Source organism: Hypanus sabinus, chromosome 6 (assembly GCF_030144855.1).
Source record: "Hypanus sabinus isolate sHypSab1 chromosome 6, sHypSab1.hap1, whole genome shotgun sequence".
Taxonomy (NCBI): Eukaryota; Metazoa; Chordata; class Chondrichthyes; order Myliobatiformes; family Dasyatidae; genus Hypanus; species Hypanus sabinus.
Window position 1 is genome coordinate 138,054,944 of NC_082711.1, and position 20,817 is coordinate 138,075,760.

General features: G+C 40.9%; 1 protein-coding gene across 2 annotated transcripts in view; it reads left to right on the forward strand.

The window, feature by feature from the left end:
• The window catches only part of dtx2 (deltex 2, E3 ubiquitin ligase), a 53,754-nt gene extending 35,786 nt beyond the window's left edge, over positions 1-17,968 (forward strand). For both annotated transcript variants that reach the window (XM_059973008.1, XM_059973009.1), the window contains 5 exons: positions 12,190-12,257; positions 13,023-13,181; positions 13,785-13,946; positions 15,508-15,597; positions 16,867-17,968. In XM_059973008.1, coding sequence (XP_059828991.1) covers positions 12,190-12,257; positions 13,023-13,181; positions 13,785-13,946; positions 15,508-15,597; positions 16,867-17,091 — 704 coding nt within the window. In that variant the 3' untranslated portion in view covers positions 17,092-17,968. The remainder of the gene's footprint in view (positions 1-12,189; positions 12,258-13,022; positions 13,182-13,784; positions 13,947-15,507; positions 15,598-16,866) is intronic.
• The last annotated feature ends 2,849 nt before the right edge of the window (positions 17,969-20,817 follow it).

A 20,817-nucleotide genomic window follows, 5' to 3' on the forward strand; every position in this document is an offset into this window, starting at 1 on the left:
TAAATTGACGAGAAGTCCTTTCTAAGGGAAAGGTTACTGTAGTCAAAATGACCCAACAAAACAACTATCTGAAAGGAAATCCTATATGCCCGTTATTCAATGTGAATAATAGTTTTTTTGTGTTTCTGGGTGAAGTTTAAGGAGGTGACATTTTAGGCAGTTTAATAGATGACCTCAAAATTTGAAGCAACACACAGAATGCTGGAGGAACTCAGCAGACCAGGCAGCACCTATGGAAAAGAGTAAACTGTTGATGTTTTGGGCCAAGACCTTCATCAGTACTATTGACTGTTTACGCTTTCCTATAGATGCTGCCTGGCTTGCTGAGTTCCTTCAGCATTTTGTGTTTATTGCTTTGATTTCCAGTATCTGCAGATTTTCTGTTGGTTTTCAATATTTGAAGTTTTGTTTTCTATCCCAACCAGAACTTCACCTTTTCAGAAAGCTGAGGAGTATTTATTCCATGTTTTGAATGGAAACTGTGCTGCAGAATTAGTGTCTCAGGGTTCAAACTAAAATTTATTGTCAGAGTACATGCATGTCACCATGTACAACCCTGAGACGTTCTCCTGCACCATACCCAGCAAATCTAAAAGCAGGGCAAATTCAATGTGGTTGATTGCAGAGAAAATTCAGAAGGATGTTGCTGGAATTGAGGACCTGAGTTGTAGGAGAAGGTTGAATAGGTTAGGATTTATCCACTGCAAAGCAGGAGAATAAGTAGAGATCTTGGACATGCAGAAACTGAGTGCTTTTGGCTTACAAGCTTTTCCCCCTCAAATTGGATGAGACTAGAACTGGAGGTCGTGGGTTTAGGGTAAGTGTTGAAATGTTTGCTGGAACCTGGGAAATAAGGATGATGTGAGCGCGGAAAGAGCTGCCAGCAGAAGTGGCAGACGTGGGCTCAATTACAACATTGAAAAGAAGTTGGGGTAAGTACTGGATGGAACACACATGGAGAGTTATGGTCCAGCTGCCTTGTACTAGTTAGTGTCAAGCTCCTTGAGTGTTGATGGAGCTGTACTCACTCAAACGAGTATTCCATCACACTCCTGACCTGAGCCTTTTAGATGGTGGTCAGGCTTTGGGCTGTCAAATGAGTTTCACACTGCAGAATTCCTAGCCTTTGGCCTGCTGTAGTAGCCATGTTACTTAAATGGCTAGACCAGTTCAGTTTCCTATCAGTAGTTACACCCAAGAAGCTGACAGAAGATTCAGTGATGGTGAACCCACTGAATATTAAAGAACGATGATTAGAGCCTGTCTTGTTGGCGATGGTCATTGCCTGGCACTTGCATGGCTCGAATGTTACTTATCAGCCCAAGAATAGATATTCTTCAAATCCTGCTGCATTTGGGTATGAACAACTTCACTATCAGAGGAGTGCAGAACGTTGTGCAGTCGTCTGCGAGTATCCCCAATTCTGACCTTATGACGGAAGGAAGGTCTTTGAAGCAGCTGCAGATGGTTGGTCCTAGGATGCTTCCCTGAGGAACTCCTGTAGTGATGTCCTGAGGGTAAGATGATTGACCTCCAACCACCACAATAGTCTTCATTTGTGTCAGGTATGATTCCAACCTGCAGAGGGTTTTCCCCATTATTCCCATTGACTCCATTTTAGCTAGGGCACCCTGATGCCATACTTGGTCCAATGCTGCCTTGATGTCGAGGGCTGTCACTCTCTCCTCACCTCTGGTATTTAGCTCTTTGATCCATATTTGGACCAAGGGGGTGATGAGGTCTGGAGCTGAGTGGCCTTGACGGACCCAAACTGAGCATCCGTAAGCAGGTTATTGCAGAGTAGGTGCTGCATAATAGCACTTATGACCCTTTCCATTCCTTTGATTGAGAGTAGACTGATAGGGCTGTAATTGGCTGGGTTGGACATGTACTGTTTCTTGTGTACAGGACATACCTGGGCAAATTTACACATTGCTGGGCAGATGCTGGTGTGGTAGCTGTACTGGAACAGCTTGCCTAGTGCAACAAGTTCTAGAGCACAAATCTAAATGACTATTGCAGGGATTTTGTCTGGGCCGCAGTATCCAGTACTTAGAGTACTGTGGCTTCAGCAGGGTGACACCTCATTGAGGTATGCCTAGTGTTGTTCTCGGCATGCCCTTCTGCATTCTTCATTGGGTTGATCCCTGGTCTGTTGGTAATGTCAGAGTGGGGGATATGCTGGGCCATGAAGTTACAGATTGTAGTTGAGTACAATTCTGCTGCTGGTAGCTCACAGCGTCTCCTAAATGCCTAGTCTTGACCTGCTAGATCTGATCGAAGTCTATCCCATTTGGCACGGTAGCAGTGCCACACAGTGCAGTGGAGGCTTTCTTCAATGTGGAAATTGGATTTAGACTCCACAAATACTGTGCAGTGGTCACTTCTACCAGTGCTGTCATGGACAGATGCTTCCACAGCAGGCAGGTTGGTGAGAATGAGGGTGTGTGTTTTTCCCCTCTTGTTGGTTCCCTCACCACCTGCTGTAGTCCCAGTCTAGTAGTTATGGCCAGTAGGTAGTACCAGCTGTCCCAGACATGAATCTAAAAGCAGAATTCTCAAGATTAAATGAGAGTGAGTGCTATTAACTCAAAGTGATACATTAACCAAGTAGGACATTTAAATTTCCTAGTAAAACTGAAGACAGTGGCTATCAAAGGGAAAACATCCTAGTGATGAAAATCAGACCTTGTATAGTTATATAATTGAAAGTCAATTACCCTAGTCCAAAGTTGATCACTGCAGGAGTTCCTTGGGGTATAGAGTCCTAGTCCTAACTGTCTTCAGTTGTTTCATTAATAGTTTTACTTCCATTTGAAATGGGCATGTTGTCATTGACTGCAAAATATTTGATTCCATTTGCATGTCTCCAGAAAATGAAATGAAGTAAAATCCATACTGCATTTCTGGTGCTAACTTGAGCTTGTGCCACCCAACTTGGAGCCCAGGTTTGTTAGAACTGGAGAAGAGCCAACACTTCAGATTTATATGTTATCACATGTACATTGAAACACAGTACAATCCGTCCGTTTCCTTAACAACCAAAGTACCTAAGGATACGTTGTGGGCAATCTGCAAGCGTTGTCACACAGTCTGGCACCAGCATGATGCAGACACAGACACACACCTCCAAAATCTGCAATCCCAGGACCTACCACTTCCAGTCCTTGGCCCCGGATTCTCCGACCTCTGAACAAGCTGCAATCTTTGCATCTCTCAACCTGGGCTCACCGATTTTGGTCTTCTGACTTCAACCTCTGAAGGTGCTGACCTCTAAACTTCAATCTACAGCTTTGCCCTTGACTTCATCTGCCTCTGGATATGGACCCCAGGACCTGCCAATCATGGGACTTTGACCATCAGACCTTGACCTCTGGACTTGCATGGACTTCTGACCCATGACCTTGGGGGTGATTGGTCTTTGTTTTTAATTTACTTAGTGACACAACAGTGTAGCATGCCATTCTGGCCCAAAGTGCCTATGTGCCAAATTACACCCATCTGACTAATTAACCTAGCCTGTATGCCTTTGAATGTGGGAGGAACCCAGAGCAAACACATGGTCACGAGGAGAATGTGGAAATTCCTTTCAGACAGGTGGGAATTGAACCCAGGTCACTGGTAACAGCATTATGCTACTGTGCCATCCATTCTCTCTCAATTTAAGCATGGAAAAAGAAACACTTGTTACTCAAGCAGGAGAAATATGTGATAACTTCAGTGTTGGAGGTTCTAGAGAGGTTTGGAGAGCATTCCATGAGCCAGGTATTGTGTATATAGTTTAAAACATTATTTATGTTGCAGACTATTTCAGTTTTGATGGGCCTAAAACTGGAAGCTGAATACTACAGCAGTGGTTCTTGAAAGGTGAGAAACTGTCTTGGGGGTCCTTGGCTTTGCTGCAGCTACTGAAGGTCAATAAAAATTCATGCATGAGTTAGTTAAAAGGATCTTTTATTCAGCAAATTAGCTTTGTACATTCAGTTGTTAGTCATAGTGGCAGTGGCTATATGTCATTAGGAGTTTGAGGATATAAGATTGGTCAGCTAAAACATTTGAAAGTTTCAACAAATGTACCATGGGAAGCCACCTGGCTGGCTGCATCACTGTCTGGTGTGGGAAGGGGTGCTACTGCACAAGAATGCAAAAAGCTAGAGAAACTTCTACCATGGGTACCAACCTCTGGTATCCAAGATGACCTCAAGGAGTGGTGCCTTAGGAAGGTGGTGGTGTCCATCATTAAGGATCTCCACCACCCAGGACATGCCCTCTTAACACTGTTACTGTCGGAAGCAGAAGTCTGAAGACGCATACCTCAGTGATTCAGGAACAGCTTTTTCCACTCTACTATCTAATTTCTCAAGGCAAGTCAAGTCACTTTTTATTGTAATTTCAACCATAACTGCTGGTACAGTACACAGTAAAAATGAGACACTGTCTTTCAGGACCATGGTGTTACATGAACAATACAAAAACTGCACTGAACTGTGTAAACCAACACAAAAACCTAGACTACAGACCTACCCAGGACCACATAAAGTACACAGAACAGTGCAGGCATTACAATAAATAATAAACAAGACAATAGGCACAGCAGAGGTCAGTAGGTTGGTAGTCCGATGGCTTGGGGAAAACCTGTTACATAAATAATCAGCTGAATGGCAGCATCCAGGATTCCGTCCATTTCTGTACTCCCGCCGAGTATTTTGTTGCCACAGATGTAGTCCAATTTAATGTCCATTTGAGAGCAGAATGGATGGGAAAGCCGGCCGGCTAGGGCTTGCTTTTTTCCTGGCACGGACTCCTGCCCGCTCACCTCGCTTCCACTTCCTCGCACACCGCTTACGACGTCCCCACCTCCGGCCACCAGCATCAGGCGACTCCGAGGACTGCAGGCCCGATTCCCTCAGCAAGCAGACATTGGAGAGCAGAATGGACGGGAGAGCTGACCGGCTAGGGCTTACTTTTTTCCTGGCACAGACTCCTGCCCACTCGCCTCGCTTCCGCTAAATGTTCATTGAACCCATGAACACTACCTCACTACTTTGTCGTTTTGCACTAATTTTATCTCACTATTTAATAAACATAAGCTTGTATAACAGTTTTTTCTCTTTATTTATCATTGTACTGCTGCCGTAAAGTCAACAAATTTCGTGACACATGCCGGTGATACTAAATCTGATTCTGAAGTGCAGACACCTTCTGTCTATGCATCCTGTGCGATGTGCTAATCGCCTACCCGTGTGAAGTGGCTATTGCATATTTGTTGCTGGATGTTTGGATTTGGAAGCTTAGCCCTTCAAATATTAGCTTCTGTGCTTTAGAATTACAGGGATTACTTTCAGGAGTGCTTTGTCTGTCGATATTAGGATGAACAATGAGCAGAAAGCTACCAGGGATATCATATGACATCAGAGAATACAAAACCTCTGAGATTGGCTTATGTGATTTCGGCAGTGATCCAAGGTAAGGATTTAGTTACTCAGCAAATAATCTGAGGCATTGTTAATTTGAGGTTTATCATGCTTTCCTCTTCTCCCAGAGCACCAGCTCTCAGTGGTTTGTTGATGTTTGCATATGTTCAAATTTCTTTTAATATTTTAATTCCTTTCTGAAGAATCTTTTGGTGCATTCCACGAAAATATAAGTGGATTATTCAGTACAGAAATATTGATTTAGCTTGTTGACAAGCCTTCATTTGTTGCCCATCCCTTGTTGCTCTGGGGAAAAGTGGTGACTGGCTGCCTTGAGTCATTCATGAGGATTGATTTGACCACTCGGGTCAGTTTCACTGTTTTGACCAGATAAAGATGTTAAGTCTTTCATACTTTGAATGTTGGAAATATTCAAAGCCACTGACAGCTTGGACAACTGGGAAAGTCTGAGGACGTGCACAATTCCTTAACTATCACTTTTCCAAATTATTCATCGTTGTGAACGTTGATACCACACCTTACAAGGTTCTGACCCCATGTATCATCTCACCATTTAGGGGTAGTCTTGAGTGACAAAACAGTAAGTTTGTACTTTGTTCATTGATCCTTAAGCACAAATATGTCGCTCTGGGAAGCAAGTTTGGCCCGTAAGTCTGGGAGCCGTTGAAAGAATGACTGTTGGCTATAGTTGGATCACAAAATTTGATCCAAGTTGTGTGTGGAGATTAAAACAGATGTCCAAAAGCTTGGCCAAATAGTTGTCATGATGAACCTTTTAAAAAGAGAGGATGAAGGAGAAAGATTTGGAGGGCTTGGCATTTAGGGAAATGAATGAACAAAGATATAGATTAATGTATCATGTTATTTCACTGGGGAGAAATGGTCAGGAAAAAATAAACTTAAAAATTTCCTAAGCTACAGACAATGAGAGAATAGAATGCCAGAGGATCTGTTGTATAAGTGACATTTGGAATGTTCTTCAAGCAGCTGAACAGTTTATTGAAATCTGATCAAATTCCCCATCACATCTTGCTCCAATTCAGATCAGTCCAATATTGGAAAAGATGTGGATTGACAGAAAATGATCCCAAGAATATTCATCTTAATGGGGATGTGCTGTTATAGTGTTCAACTCTTACACAATTAGTGTTTGTAGTATTTTTCCCTCCAGTCAACCATTGAATTAATGTTTTTTTTTAAAAGTACTGCATTTTATTGCCGACTTTGCTTTAGAAAGTTTTTCTCCTCTAACATAGTGTAAACTTGATCAAAACATTAGCCTATTATGTGTGAATTGACTTTCTGTGCAAGTTTTGGGAGAATCAGTCTTGGTGCACGTTGTAGCTTTTAACTAAATTTCATGAATTCGATGAAAGCTTTCCATTTCTCAGCTGATGCTAATTCTTGTAGGAATTTACTTTGAAGAAGGTTCAATTTGTCCAGTAGATTGAATTGAAATTTTAGTAAAGGTATGGTGGATATTTTTGCACAATTTCAATTGGACAAATTAGTGAAGTAATTTGAACTATAGGGGAGAGATTGTCTGTGTTCCTTGGCAATAGGATGTAATCAAGGAAGGAATACTGGCTTGACCAAAGTTGCTCTGTGATCTCCATTGCAGCAGGTTATACTGCCCCATTAAGAACTTGGCTGCTCTATCCCATTAACAGAAATTGTGTTTGCCTTTTTTTAAGAGGGAATCCAGGGAAGTGATTTGGAGTGGGACCATATGGAGAAGGAATGGGTCCCATACTGCTGGGCTCTAATCCAGTTAAACCATGCATGTACAACAATAAGAGGCTTTGATTCTGTGAAATGCTTAAGCCTAGTGACAAAACGCTGATTTAATGAGGATTACAATTTCAAAATTACCAACAGAGTTTGAATGGTTTACTGACTGGAAGGCTGATTTGTAATGGGTTCTGAGATATATTTTTATGATATATGGTATAATAAAGATTTAATCTTGTATGTAAGAGTCAAATTAAGATAATTGCAGTGTTCGCAAATATAAGTTTGTTACATTGTGAGGAAGAAGGATTTAAACTACAGAAAGGAATTAATGGATTGGTCACGAGGGAAGGGAAATGGCAAATTGAATTTGGTCTGGAGGAGTGAAAGGTAACTGAGTTGGCGTACAAACAAGAAATGAAAATGCACATGTGAGTATGTGAATAGATCAGATGGATGTTGGAGTACACCTTCACAGGCAAATGAGCATTCATAAGGGGATGTACAGGTGCCTCCTTGCCAATATAGAATACAAGGTTGGAGATGTTATTAGGAATCCATAAAATACAAGTTGACCCTAGCTAAAGCTAAAATTCTAGTAGCTGTATCACGGAAAATGTGTGAACAGCAGAGATGATTCAAATGACACCTAGGTTATTGATGTGTGAGGCAGAAGGGTAGTTACAGTTGAAGAAATATGCCTGTTTACTTTAGTGTAAAGCAGTGATTCCCAACGTAGGCAGTAATGACCCCCAAAGGGGTGGTTATGTATCCAAAGGAGCCATTAAGGGAAATCGAAGTCGTCGGGGGGAGGGGGCATGGCGGTAAGCAGCACCCTAACTTGAGGCACAAGACCTGACTGACCAATAGTGGAGCAGGCACTTCCAAAATAAACATGTACAAACAAGTTGGATGAACTCAGCAGGTCGTGCAGCATCCGTTGAAACGAGCAGTCAATGTTTTGGGCCGAGACCCTTCGTCAGGACTGAGGGGGGGCAGGGGCCCTATAAAGAAGGTGGGGGGAAGATGGAATGTGCCAGGTGAAAAACCAATCAGAGGAAAGATCAAGGGGTGGGGGAGGGGATAGGCAGGAGAGGTGAAGAAGGAATGTAAGGGAGAGGGAGGGAATTACCGGAAGTTGGAGAATTTGATGTTCATACCAAGGGGCTGGAGACTACACAGACGGTATATGAGGTGTTGCTCCTCCAACCTGAGTTTGACTACTGTCTTCCACCATTCCACTTTCACTCTGCCTCCTCTTCTAGCTGCCTATCACCTCTTTTATGATTCTGCCGTCTCCTACCCATAGTGCTTTCCCCTTGCATTCCTCCTTCACCTCTCCTGCCTATCCCCTCCCTGCTTCTCCTCCCCCCACCCCTTGATCTTTCCTCTGGTTTTTCACCTGCACCTTCTCCCTCCCCCCACCTTCTTTATAGGGCCCCTACCCCCTCCTGTCCTGACGATGGGTCTTGGCCAGAAACGTTGACTGCTCGTTTCAACGGATGCTGCCCGACCTGCTGAGTTCATCCAGCTTGTTTGTACGTGTTGATTTGACTACAGCATCTGCAGTGTACTTCGCGTTTACTTCCAAAATAAAACTGGGCTGAGGCACTGCAACACAGGAAGAACCAAGGCTCTGAAGGCGTTGAGCTTCCGTCATCACAATGCCTCTGAAACTCAGCAATCTTTTCTGAACTTACCAACCAAACAGACATTATTGGGGATGCATAAATTAGCAGCCAGGGTGCCCAACAGTCTCCTTGGCTCACGGTGCAGAACGAGTTCATACAATTTAACTGTTGGTAAGTCAAGTACACCCTCTAACTTTCTCTACTAGATCTATGGAAATCAGGTCACACAACAATACAGCGCTGTCCAGAAACAAATGGTGAAATAAGCCGATCAGTGAGCCTGCCAACACTGAGCATTCTTCTTAAAGTGTTCAAAGTAACCTCCGCTTTATATGTGTGACCAAGGACCACCTTTGGAGATTCAAACCTTGCATGATCGATCAATTACACTAACTGGGATAATTTAAAGGTAGCTTGGTGAACACTCGCTGTATGTCGACTAGCATTCAAATTTCGATTCTAATCCTTATGTAATCTTCACTGTTGTGATTGTCTTCATCGTCGCCTCTATACTCTGCATGCTGCTACCATCATCCACATCCAATTTTTATTTTAATTTACCCCAGTTAATGATGGATAAATATGTACAGTGCAGTCTGAGTAGAGTGAAGCCTTGATTTCTAATCCTGCTAAGAAACAGACCACAGAAAGTGCTTCAATTCAATGTCACACACCTGGAGCATGGTTTTATTCCATTCTGGTCAGATCAGTGATGCCCTTGTATGTCTATTTGTAATACTGCACTGTCTAATGAAATATCAAGATTGCGTGAATACTTTGGTAAAAGGCACCCTGAAAAGGCTACTTCTGATATTACTCCATTCTAGAAGATAAAAGAAGTATTTGAAAAGTGCTGCACTCTCAAGTCAGTGACATTGACAGTAGTCTCATTGTTTTTTTTAACATTTCCAGAACAATAGCAAAGTGTGGAAAATGCCGTACACTTGGGGAAAGATTAATGCCTGCTGTATCAAAAATGCTCAGCATTGTTCTCAAAGTGGATACTAGTATTATAAAATCAATTCCTCTGAGTAATAACTCTGTAGCTCATATTAACGAAATGAGTGAAGGCATTGAGTATCAACTATGCACAGAGCTACAAAAGACAGAATTTGGGCTACAACTGGAAGAGTCAACTGTGTGAGACAAGCATTGGTGATGGCAAATGTATAGTTTATCAAAAATGGAAATGTTTATGAAAATTCTCTTTAGTAAAAAGTTAAAAATAATTATCAATGGAGGATCAATCTACGACCAGCTCAAAATGTATATTGAGGATAAAAGTATTCGGATTAAGAACACTATTTCTTGTGCAACAGATGGAGTACCATATATGACAGGCCACCATGCTGATTTAGTTGCATCTATTAAAAAAAAAATTCAAGTCTGCTTGCAATTCATTGTCAACATCTCGCAGCCAGAAATCTCAGCCAGCGATTTTTTTTTTCAAGCATGACTCTTGCTATCAACAAAATTAAAGCTTATCCACTAAATAGCAGAATATTTTGCCATTTGTGGCTAAGATAATGAAGAGTTTCAGTGTTTCTTTACAGTGAAGTGTTAGCTGTCAAAAGACTTTGCTTAAAATGCTTCTTCGAGGAAAAATTCAACCACAGTGTCAAAAAGATCAAAATTGACAAGAGCTTGGGAAACAAGAGTGAACTTCTACATGGAGATGTGGCATACCTAGCTTTATCTGTATGACAATATGATCCTTCTAAATATGAAACTGCAGGTTGAGAATTTCAATTTAATCCAAGCAAAACGTGCAGTGTCCACTTTTATCAGAAAATTGGAAATGTATAAGTGAAACATTGGGAGAAGAGTGTTCTCAGTTTCCCTGCATTGAAAGTATGATAGTCTTTCACAGATGGTGATTTGCAAGAGTACTGCTTACATCTGCAGTCACTGAAGAAGGATTTTCAGAATCAATTCAAGGATCTGAACAATCTGGAAATTCCAGACTGGGGTAATTAACCCATTTCTTTGCAGGACAGAAGAACAGGAAGAGAGCTTGCAAGAAGAAATGATCAAAATTCAGAATGAAGAAGCAGCAAACATGCTTCTCAAAAATGTTGCCTTTTCTGGTAGGTGGCTACACTATCATAGGAATTTTCCTGGTCTTTGGAGATGAGCCAAACTGCTCTTCATTGCTTTTTCATCTTCCTACCTTGTTGAAAGAGGCTTTCGTGCAGTGAACCACACACTCACAAAAACAGAAATCACTTGGATATTGTTACACATGGGATTTGAGACTTCTTACAGTATTTCAATTCTTGCAATAAACCAGACTCGAGGATCACTTTGTTGAAGCTGCTGTACAGTGCACAGGTACTGTGTAAGCTAAGTTTGAAGACAAATAAAAAATTTTAAGCACAGATCATTTTTCTCATGTTGGCATATGATAGGCATTTTTACACTTTGGGGATGCTGGAAAGTATATTGTGGCTAAGAGGGGCATTGGCAAGTATGTAAATGCTTTAGGGGGTGTTAGGCTAAAAAAGGTTGGGCAAACACTGGTGGAAAGCATGAAAATTTAAAATTGTATAAAATTAAGAGAACTAGACTGGATGAATGGGAAGATGTCTTATAACAGCAAATATTTCAATAACTTGAGGCTTGAGATAAAAGGTATTTGTTGAATACAAGTTGCACAACACAGGTGCAAGTGTGAATTGCCTTGTTCCACCATGCTATCTGATCATGGTTGATCTATCCCAGGCCTTAATTTCTTTTCTGTACTAGTCTCCCATGGTCCTTGATTGTCTTTTTTTTCCAAGAAAGAAGTTGAGGGTTTAAAGGAAGAAATCATCTTGCTGATGGTACAAGTATGACACTCCTTCTAAAATTAAGGCAAAAGTCACAGTAGATCTGAATAACATTTCATAAGTAATAGATGAAGGAAAGGTGGAGTGTTAATTCTAAATAAATATTTTTGACCCGTTTCAATGCGATGGGCTAAGTAGAATCCATTTGGGCTATAAATTCCTACGATTTGATTCGGTGGCTAACGTTGACATCAGTTGATTTCGTAGTTACCCTCAGCAGCTTAGTATCTGTGGTAATGTAATTTGTCTTTAGTTTGTGTACATATCCAAAACCTACAGGAGAATTTATTGTGTACTGCAAAAATCGCAATGTTGTGTATCTTATGAGTACATAGTGATAGTTAAGCATTTGTCCCTTTATCTAAAATCTTTAGCATAGGATATCATATTTCAAATTGATCTCACTTTTTAGCCATTTTTACTGCTTGTAAATTTTTTTCAATTATATCCGGAGGAATTAATGAAACTTGTAAGACTGTTACAATTGGAGTAAGTATCTTGCATAAACATTGCATAGTTTTGCTTCAATTGTGGTATCAACTTTTTTCATTTCTTCTATTACAGAAATAGTGAAAGATCCAGAGGAAGTGGTAAAGAAGTACATGACAAGAATAGAGGAACATCTGGATGAGGTGAAATCAAATTATTAATGGAATACTTGTAATTTTTTTTTGGGGGGGGGGATGAGAACTTGGGCAGTTTAGCAGAAATTTTAAGTGTCACTTTTCAGTTTCAGTTTGGCCTTTTGCAATGAACCAGCATGAGTCCTTCAAACAAATGTAAAATCTGTATCTTCAATAGTTGTGTTCCTTCTGAACTATAACCCCCCCCCAATCAATATATTGGCTGCCTTCTTTTGAATACCATGTCTCTTTTCTTTTACTTTCCTAAAGCTAGTGTTCTTTTATACAGTCTACTACTTTCAGTTCTGCAAGGAATTTAGTGGTTGTGGACTTACTGAAATTTCTTCATATAGTCATCAATCTTTGGGATTTTCTAACCTAGAGGGCTGTGGAGGTATACCAATCTGAAAAGAGATTGCTTCTGATAACTTGGTGTCCTCAAGTTAGTGGCACAGATGAATTTATTGTTAGTTTTTAATTGCAAAAACTGCAATTTCTGAGCAATGCTGCATTTAAAGAAATGTATTTTGAGACAAAGGTATAGTATTGCTCATTTTCTATTGCATCCAATATCACAGATTGCATATCAGCACAAGGCATTCTGCCTAAAACTGCTAAAATTAAATGTTGCTCTTGTTTTCAAATTTAAATTTATTGTCATTCAACCATACACATGTATAGAGCTAAAGGAAACAGTTCCTCTGTGACCAAGGTGCAAAACACAATACATATATCACATAAAATAATATTAACAGATTAATGCTTGTGTTTCAGGACTGTATAATATGCATGGAGAAGTTGAATGCCTTGTCTGGATACGATGGAATGTCCAGTGCAAGAGCCTTTAAGTCGGATGCAATAGGGAAGTTCGGAAGGTGTGGGCATGTCTTCCACTTGCTATGTATGATGGCCATGTATGAAAATGGGAACAAGGTACAAAAACCAACTTTATCTAATTAAACAAAATGTAGTTGTCTTTTTTTTTCAAGGGATCTTAGCAACCTTCCCAAAAGGGAGGGATGTGGGACTTTGCTAATAAGAATTTATTGTACACCAGTGCAGAAGGACATTAATTTAGACTGCTTAAAGAATACTTCATAACTTTGCTCACAACACTCACTAATCTTGTTAAATAGAAGCCGGTGAGAATTCAAACAACGTAATAAGCAAAAAGTAGATGTTCCACCACTAGTCCTGACGAAGGGTCTCAGCCCGAAATGTCGGCAGCACTTCTCCCTATAGATGCTGCCTGGCCTGCTGTGTTCTACCAGCATTTTGTATGTGTTGTTTGAATTTCCAGCATCTGCAGATTTCCTCGTGATTGTTCCAGCATTGGCTCAGTTAAAAATTTACATCAGCCTAGACAGAATAAACATTTTGTCTTGCTTAGTTGGAACTATCATATGAAGATTGTTTGTTATGAACAGTGTCCAAGTTATTGGTTAGCTAGCTATCATGGGAAAGTTGCTTTGTCCCATTGAGAGTATCGTGTCCAAATTAGAGATGTTTATTAAACAACTGAATTCATTTTTTTAGGATGGAAGTTTACAGTGTCCTTCATGTAAGACAATTTACGGTGAAAAAACTGGAACTCAGCCGAAAGGAAGGATGGATATTTATTTATTACCGCAGTCACTGCCAGGATATCCAGACACTGGATCTATACAAATTGTGTATAACATCCCTCATGGTATTCAGGTAATGATCACTCAGTCACTGCTGACAGCAGGTATTAAATGATATCAAGAATATTTAGATTGTGATAAACTATTGAAAAATATAATTGGCATTCTCTGTATATAGCTGGTTTTGGTTTTATCATTGTCACGTTACAGAAAGATGTAATCTATTAAAATAATTCCTCTTTGATTTATCAGTGAACAATTTGGATTTTTTTTACTCTTGCACATTGTTCTAATTGTCTGTATTAAGACCAGAAGACGTGGGAGCATATTGAGGCCATCTGGCCCAGCGAGTCTGCTCTGCCATTTCATCATGGCTGATCTATTTTCCCTCTCAGCCACAGTCTCCTGCCTTCTCTTCCTATCCCTTCATGCCCTGACTAATCAAGAATCTATCAGCTTCTGGCTTAAATCTTAAATATACCCAATGACTTGGCCTCCACAGCTGCCTGTGGCAACAAATTGCACAGATTCACCACTCCCTGGCTAAAGAATTTCCTCATCTCCATTCTAAAAGGACACTGTTCTATCCTGAGGCTGTGTTCTCTGGTCTTGGACTTCCCTACCATAGGAAGCACCCTCTCCACATCCGCTCTATCGAGGCCTTTCAACATTTGATAGTTTTCAATGATGTCATCCCCTCGTTCTTAATTCCAGTGAGTAGAAAATCAGAACCATCAAATGCTCCTCATATGACAAACCTTTCAATCCAGGAATCATTTTTATGAACCTCCCCTGAACCCTCTGTTGATAGAATTGATGCCTTGAAAGTAGTAATAGAAATGATGTCTTGGATCTATAGTATGATCGAAGGTCAGACTCAATGACTTTACCACAGAGCACCCAGTGAAGAATTCTTGAATTCTTTGAGTTCAATAATAATCAGAAACAAAGTGCAGTCAAATTTCAAAAGCAATGCTTAAAATAGCAAACTGATTCATCATCTATGTATTTATGCTTTTGCTAGTGTCTTCCAGTGAGAACATGTTCATATTTTCTGTACCATAGAACCGTAGAACATTACAGCACCCTTTGCTTTCACATCTGTTGAGTAAGTTATTGTAATGGGTGGGATGAAGGCAAGTATGGGCCGATACTAATTGCTTAGAGTAACACCAACTCAAACATTTGGATGGATATGAATGGAGACATTGAAATTCACCATTAGAACATCAGAACCAGGGTATTGTATTCAATGTTGTAAACTGCTGTGAATTTCTTGGAGAAATTCTAATGTTATTAAGCCCATTTGTATTGAGGATGTGAGATTCAGTCCTAATAATGCAGCAAAGAAACAAGCTCTTTAGCCCATTGAGTCTGCACTAACCACCAAGTCATACCAATCCCAATTTTTAAAAATTCTTCCTACATTCCAATTAATTCCTCATCTCTTCCCCACCCTGCCCCCATTCTACCACTCGCCTACACACTTTGATTTTCGTATGACCAGCATTTAAGGCTGTTTGTCAGTGCAGAGCTGTCTTCATTTTGAAATCAGTCTGGCAACCTCTAGAAGTCCCAGGAAGGGAATAGCATGGGAGATTCTGTTTGTTTATGTGTACCTCTATCTTTCACAGGGTCCAGAGCACCCAAACCCAGGCAAACCATACACTGCCCGTGGCTTTCCCAGGCATTGCTACTTGCCCTACAACGAGAAGGGTAGACAGGTAATAATACTTGAATAAATCTGTTTTAACAATTACAACCTCAAACATGCCATGATTACTAACAATTCTGTTATTAAAGATTGCCCAGTTTTGTGAAATGAAGTTCATTGGAAGAATGTGACTACTAGAATCATTCTGTTTTTAAAAGAAGTCAGTTCTTTATTTTCCACATGAGAAGCAAAGTTCTAGTGGTACCAATGGCAGCAGTCTACTGTGTGGCTGGCCATCTGTTTCAAGTGTATGCTTAAGATGTGTGCAAATATTCCACTTAGTAGGTTCCTTTACTTTTTGTCTTAACACATGCCTCCAATAGTACATGGAGCTCAGAAAAATTGAGGGCTATGGGTAACCCTGGGTAATTTCTAAGGTAGGGACATGTTTGGCACAACTTTGTGGGCTGAAGGGCCTGTATTGTGCTGTAGGTTTTCTATGTTTCTATTAGTGTTGATACTTTGCTGTATAAGATGCTCTCTTTAGCATTCCATTCCATGTACACTCTCACCCTGAGTGTGTCAGTAGCCTGTTTTACCATTGATTAAGGGTGGGAGTAGGCAAGAGAGCAGTTGAGACCTGCAGTCAGGCTCACATGACCTTTAGAAATAGGCAGTCCTTTGGAGCTTCAGTGGTTCCATTTAATATCAGAGAATGTATACAATACAACCTGAAATTCTTACTGTCCATAGACATCCACGAAACAGAAGAAAATCCCCCCAAAGAACGAAAGACAGAGAAAGCTCTCCCCACCACACACAAACAGCATTAATCCTCCCCTTTGCCCCCCTCCCCACTTATTTTAGCAGAAAGCATCAGCACTCCCACCACCCACTAAGCAAGCAACAGCAAAGGCCCAAAGTGAGACCATGGTCTACAGTTCAACGTCCCTCAGGCTCTCTCTAACAAGGGACAGAGATATCACTGCTTCCACAGTGACAAGGGAGGCAAGCAGTCACTATTCTGATGTTAGTCTGTCTGTAGCACCGCTTTTATTTCAAGTTTTTCCCCAACTCGAGAATCGGCAACAAACTCTCACCATAGAGAGAGATAGCACCCGAGTGCAGAAGCCTCCGACATGTTCCGACTTCCTGTGACACTTCGGTTCAGTCTGGATACCTAGGGCTCATTAGAAGCTACTGTGAACAATGCTAGGGAAGTTGATGAGAAACTGATAATACTAATCCATTCCAAAGCTTCTGTGTGTAGTCTCATATGGTAGCCATGCGTGCATTGTTGTCAAAGATTGAATAAAAACTAATCTATCTTTTATTTTAGGTTCTGGAGCTTTTGAAAGTAGCATGGAACAGAAGACTGATTTTCACAGTGGGCACCTCAAGTACAACTGGAGAAACAGACACAGTAGTTTGGAATGAAATTCACCATAAAACGGAGAAGGGATCCAATGTCTCTGGCCATGGATTTCCAGACCCCAACTACCTGGATAATGTCCTCGGAGAACTAGCTGCGCAGGGTGTAACTGTAGACTGTCTTAGGCAATAACTGAATGTTATTTTGAAAGGACTTCTGATTCAGTGTGCTTCTAGAGATGCTTCCCTCTTTTGCACTCTTTGGAGTACAAGCTGTGCTTTATTTTACTTAAGTCTTTTGCTAATGCAGAATCAGCCACCACAGCTTGGATAGTGAAGTGGGGTGCACAGGCTGCATCTTCTTAAGTTTAATTGTTTGTAACTGCAGCACTGGTAGTAGATGTTCCATTCAAAGCCAGATCTAGTTGAGCTGGACTCGCATGTTTCCCTTCACCCCGTTTCTTTTCCTGGCACTTAGGAACACCTCCAGTATAATGTTTACGTAAAGCGTTAACCAGCAAGGAATTGAACTAATTTAATCTTGTTTGATTACATAGTTTCTTGAGCATTGTTGCATTATATTTGACAGCCGCAGCAATATTAAGAACTATAGACTTGGAATTCTTGTATGCATCATTCTCCTTTCAACCACAGGCAGTAAAAATAAATCTGGGGCTCACGTGGAAGCAGGCAGTGGAATCTTGTAGCATGTGCACTTACCATGTGATCACAGCAGTGTTGGATAATGGAGCTTTTTTAATGTACAATATTATTTTCATCCTAGAGGGTAAGACAATAGATGTTCATAGCATGTGCACTAGTACTGGATCTTGGCAGGCTGAAACAGTGGAATCTTAAATATGCACTGTTCTGTCTGATCTTAGTTGTGTGGGGCTGTACAGTCTAGTGTGCATAAATTGTTTAGTTTTGTGCCCAATTCTATAGCCTGTTTCATACTTATGACAAGGTACTATGATTTTTAATGAAATTACTTTTCTATTGTGCTCAGGGAGGCCTTATAATTAACAATGATTTCCATGTAATAAAGTTTTCTTTAAAACAAAAACAAAGCCATTGGCATCAGTTATGTTCCATGTAACCTCTTTATTTTCAGGTAATTTTGGTTCTACATGCGTTTTATTACACCTCCAGCAACAGTGAACACAAGACTTTGTGTAAGGAGGTTAAATTGCTTGTGACTCAGCCTTTGTGCATCTGCTAAAGTTATTCAGAATCATGTTTTATTATCAGCGACATATGAAGTAGGTCCTAATGAAGGGTCTCAGTCAGAAACTAACAGTTTACTCTTTTCCATAGTAGCTGCCTGGTCTGCTGAATTCCTTTAGCATTTTGTGTGTATTATGTATATAACTGTCTCACTGGGGCTTGTACACCAACTTGGCTTGTGAGAAGGCCACTTTCATAAGCAATACAGGTCTAGGGTCAATATGCTTTGGAGTTCAACCATACAAGATTATCAGGGTGTTCGGATTAAAGGAACCTCTATTTGAGTGAATGCAGTGTAAATACTGCTCATACAGTTATCGGTAGCTCAGAAAAGACCAGATCGTACACCAGCATAAAATTATAAAGTATTTTTACCAATTCTCAACTTTATCAAACCGTGAATAGAGAAAGAAAAAGATAAAAAGCCCCATAAGTTAGACCAGTCTAAATGTGCACAAATGTTGGAGCTTATTTCTGTAGTAGCTGGAGTAGCTTTACTCACAGTGGTGAATTCTCTTCACCAACCACAGATAAAACTTGCTTTCTTGGAATCCTCCGCCTCATGAAGCACTCCTTGCAATAGGGTCTCCCCTTTTTGATGGGATTCGCCAGGTATCTCCTCTGGTGCCCTTTTCTCCACACCTCCCACCAAAAGACCCCAAACCAGACTACTGCCCTTCAGAAAACTCTTCCTGCCCAGCTCTTGCATGCCATCCCACTCCTGTCACTGACACAGCATTCCCAAGTTGAACAACATGGCTTCTTATCCTTAGCAGAATCCAAAATACTGTTACCAGCAGGAAACACTGCTTTTACAGAAATCTTAACTAGGGCTTTACACTTTCTTTCTTCCCATCCTTTTGACTTTGGAACTTGCTAAACTGTTATTAATAGCATAGTATTCAAATGAAGTTTGTAACTCCAGGACCTCTAATTCATTTGTAAATGGCAATGAACATATCTCACCATTGGGATAGATGCAACATTCTGTTTCCCCAGTACATCATATGTCAGCCTATCTGGGGGTTTCCTGACTCTGAGATTACCTTATCTCATCATCAGCCTCAGGCATGTCTTGTGACTGTTTACTTGGGGATGCCTCCCCCCTTCTTATCACTCATACCTTCCAATGACTTAAGTCCCTGCCCACCTGACTGAACTCTGCTTCATACCCAATTATATTGGAGCCCAGTTTCTTGTCACATCTGCCTGTCCATTGGTAGTCCTCCCCATTACAACTGAGTCAGGGCTGGGAGGTTCAGTAATCTCAATCAATTATTGGGAAGTTTGCACAAGGTAAACTATACCATACTCTCATTTCCTCATCCTGAGTCTGTACAGTATTTAATGGTTGGTTCCTCAAGTTTTTCCACTGAAATCACACTATTGTCAGAGGATTGCCTTTATGTTCTCCTTCTCTGCAGAGCTCTACTAGGTGCCATGTCAGGCTCTGGGTCAACACGTACTTCCTGCTCTAGGGGTAGTAGGTGATTCTGATAGTTTTGACAGGACCATTCCCATAGTTTGGCTTCACCTGGGGAAAAATGGCAAGTTTGACATCTGGCTTTAGACTACATAAGGCGTAGACATCCAGTTGTCAGCCAACACGCTTCCCTGGTAGCCCCAAGTTGCTTATTAAAGCTGTCTCTAAGCATTTCTTGAGAGAGCCTAATCTTTTGATTATTTCTCCTTTGTTCCTTGGTTTTGCCTGGTAGCAGAAATGGCTGCTAGTTAAGCTTTTTGCAGCCCTTTCCTCATGTCACACACATACTTGAGATGTGGCTTCAGCAGCAAGTCTTGACTCCTGTTTCCAAAGTGGAGATCTACAGCTATTCTTGCTTCACCTCCAAACATAGTTTGGCAAGTAGCCAGCAGCTTCATTCTGTGTATAGTTGTAGCAGTGTACTCCAAATGTTCGTTTTGCTGGCATCCAGGGTTCCAAGCATGTCTATTTTTGGTTGTACTTTTCAGGCTGAGGGTGATACGGAATGTTCCTTGACTTCTCAATTCCAAGCATGCCCAGTTACTCTCAAAATCACTTTCCTGATCACTCTGTATCCTTCTTGGGAGGCTATAATGAGCAAAATATTTCTCCCATAATACTTTGGCAACTGTGCTTGCTCTCTGATCCTTTATGGGAAAGGCTTGAGCATATCTAATGTAATGATTTGTGATGACCAAGACATTTTACAATGTTGCTGGTATCAGACTCTTATGGAGAGGAAATCCATGTACACTAAATCAAGTGGTCCTGTACTTTGTAAGTGAGGTAATTGGAGCAACTTGTGCAGGCAGCATTTTCCTCTGAATACATTGAATCACAGTACTCCTCAACCTCAGGCTTCATTCGGAGCTAATGAAACAGGTCTTGGACCAATCTGTAGATCTTGTCAAACCCCAACGACCCAAGTTTTGTGAAGTGACTACTATAATCCTCCAGTATTTCTCAGGGAAAATCAACTAGGAAAGCTGAGATCTGACTGGAGGAGATGTGATCCTGTATAAAACTTGGTTCCTCAACTCCACTTTCTCCCATTCTTTCAGCAGTGGAGGTATGGAAGGGTGTTTTGTCTTCTCAACTTGGACCATATCCCCTTTGCCAACAGGTGACCAAATGGTATCTTTACAAGGGTCATCTCGCTGGACTGCTGCCAATCCTGCAGGACTCAAGGCAGAAAACTGCTTTGTATCC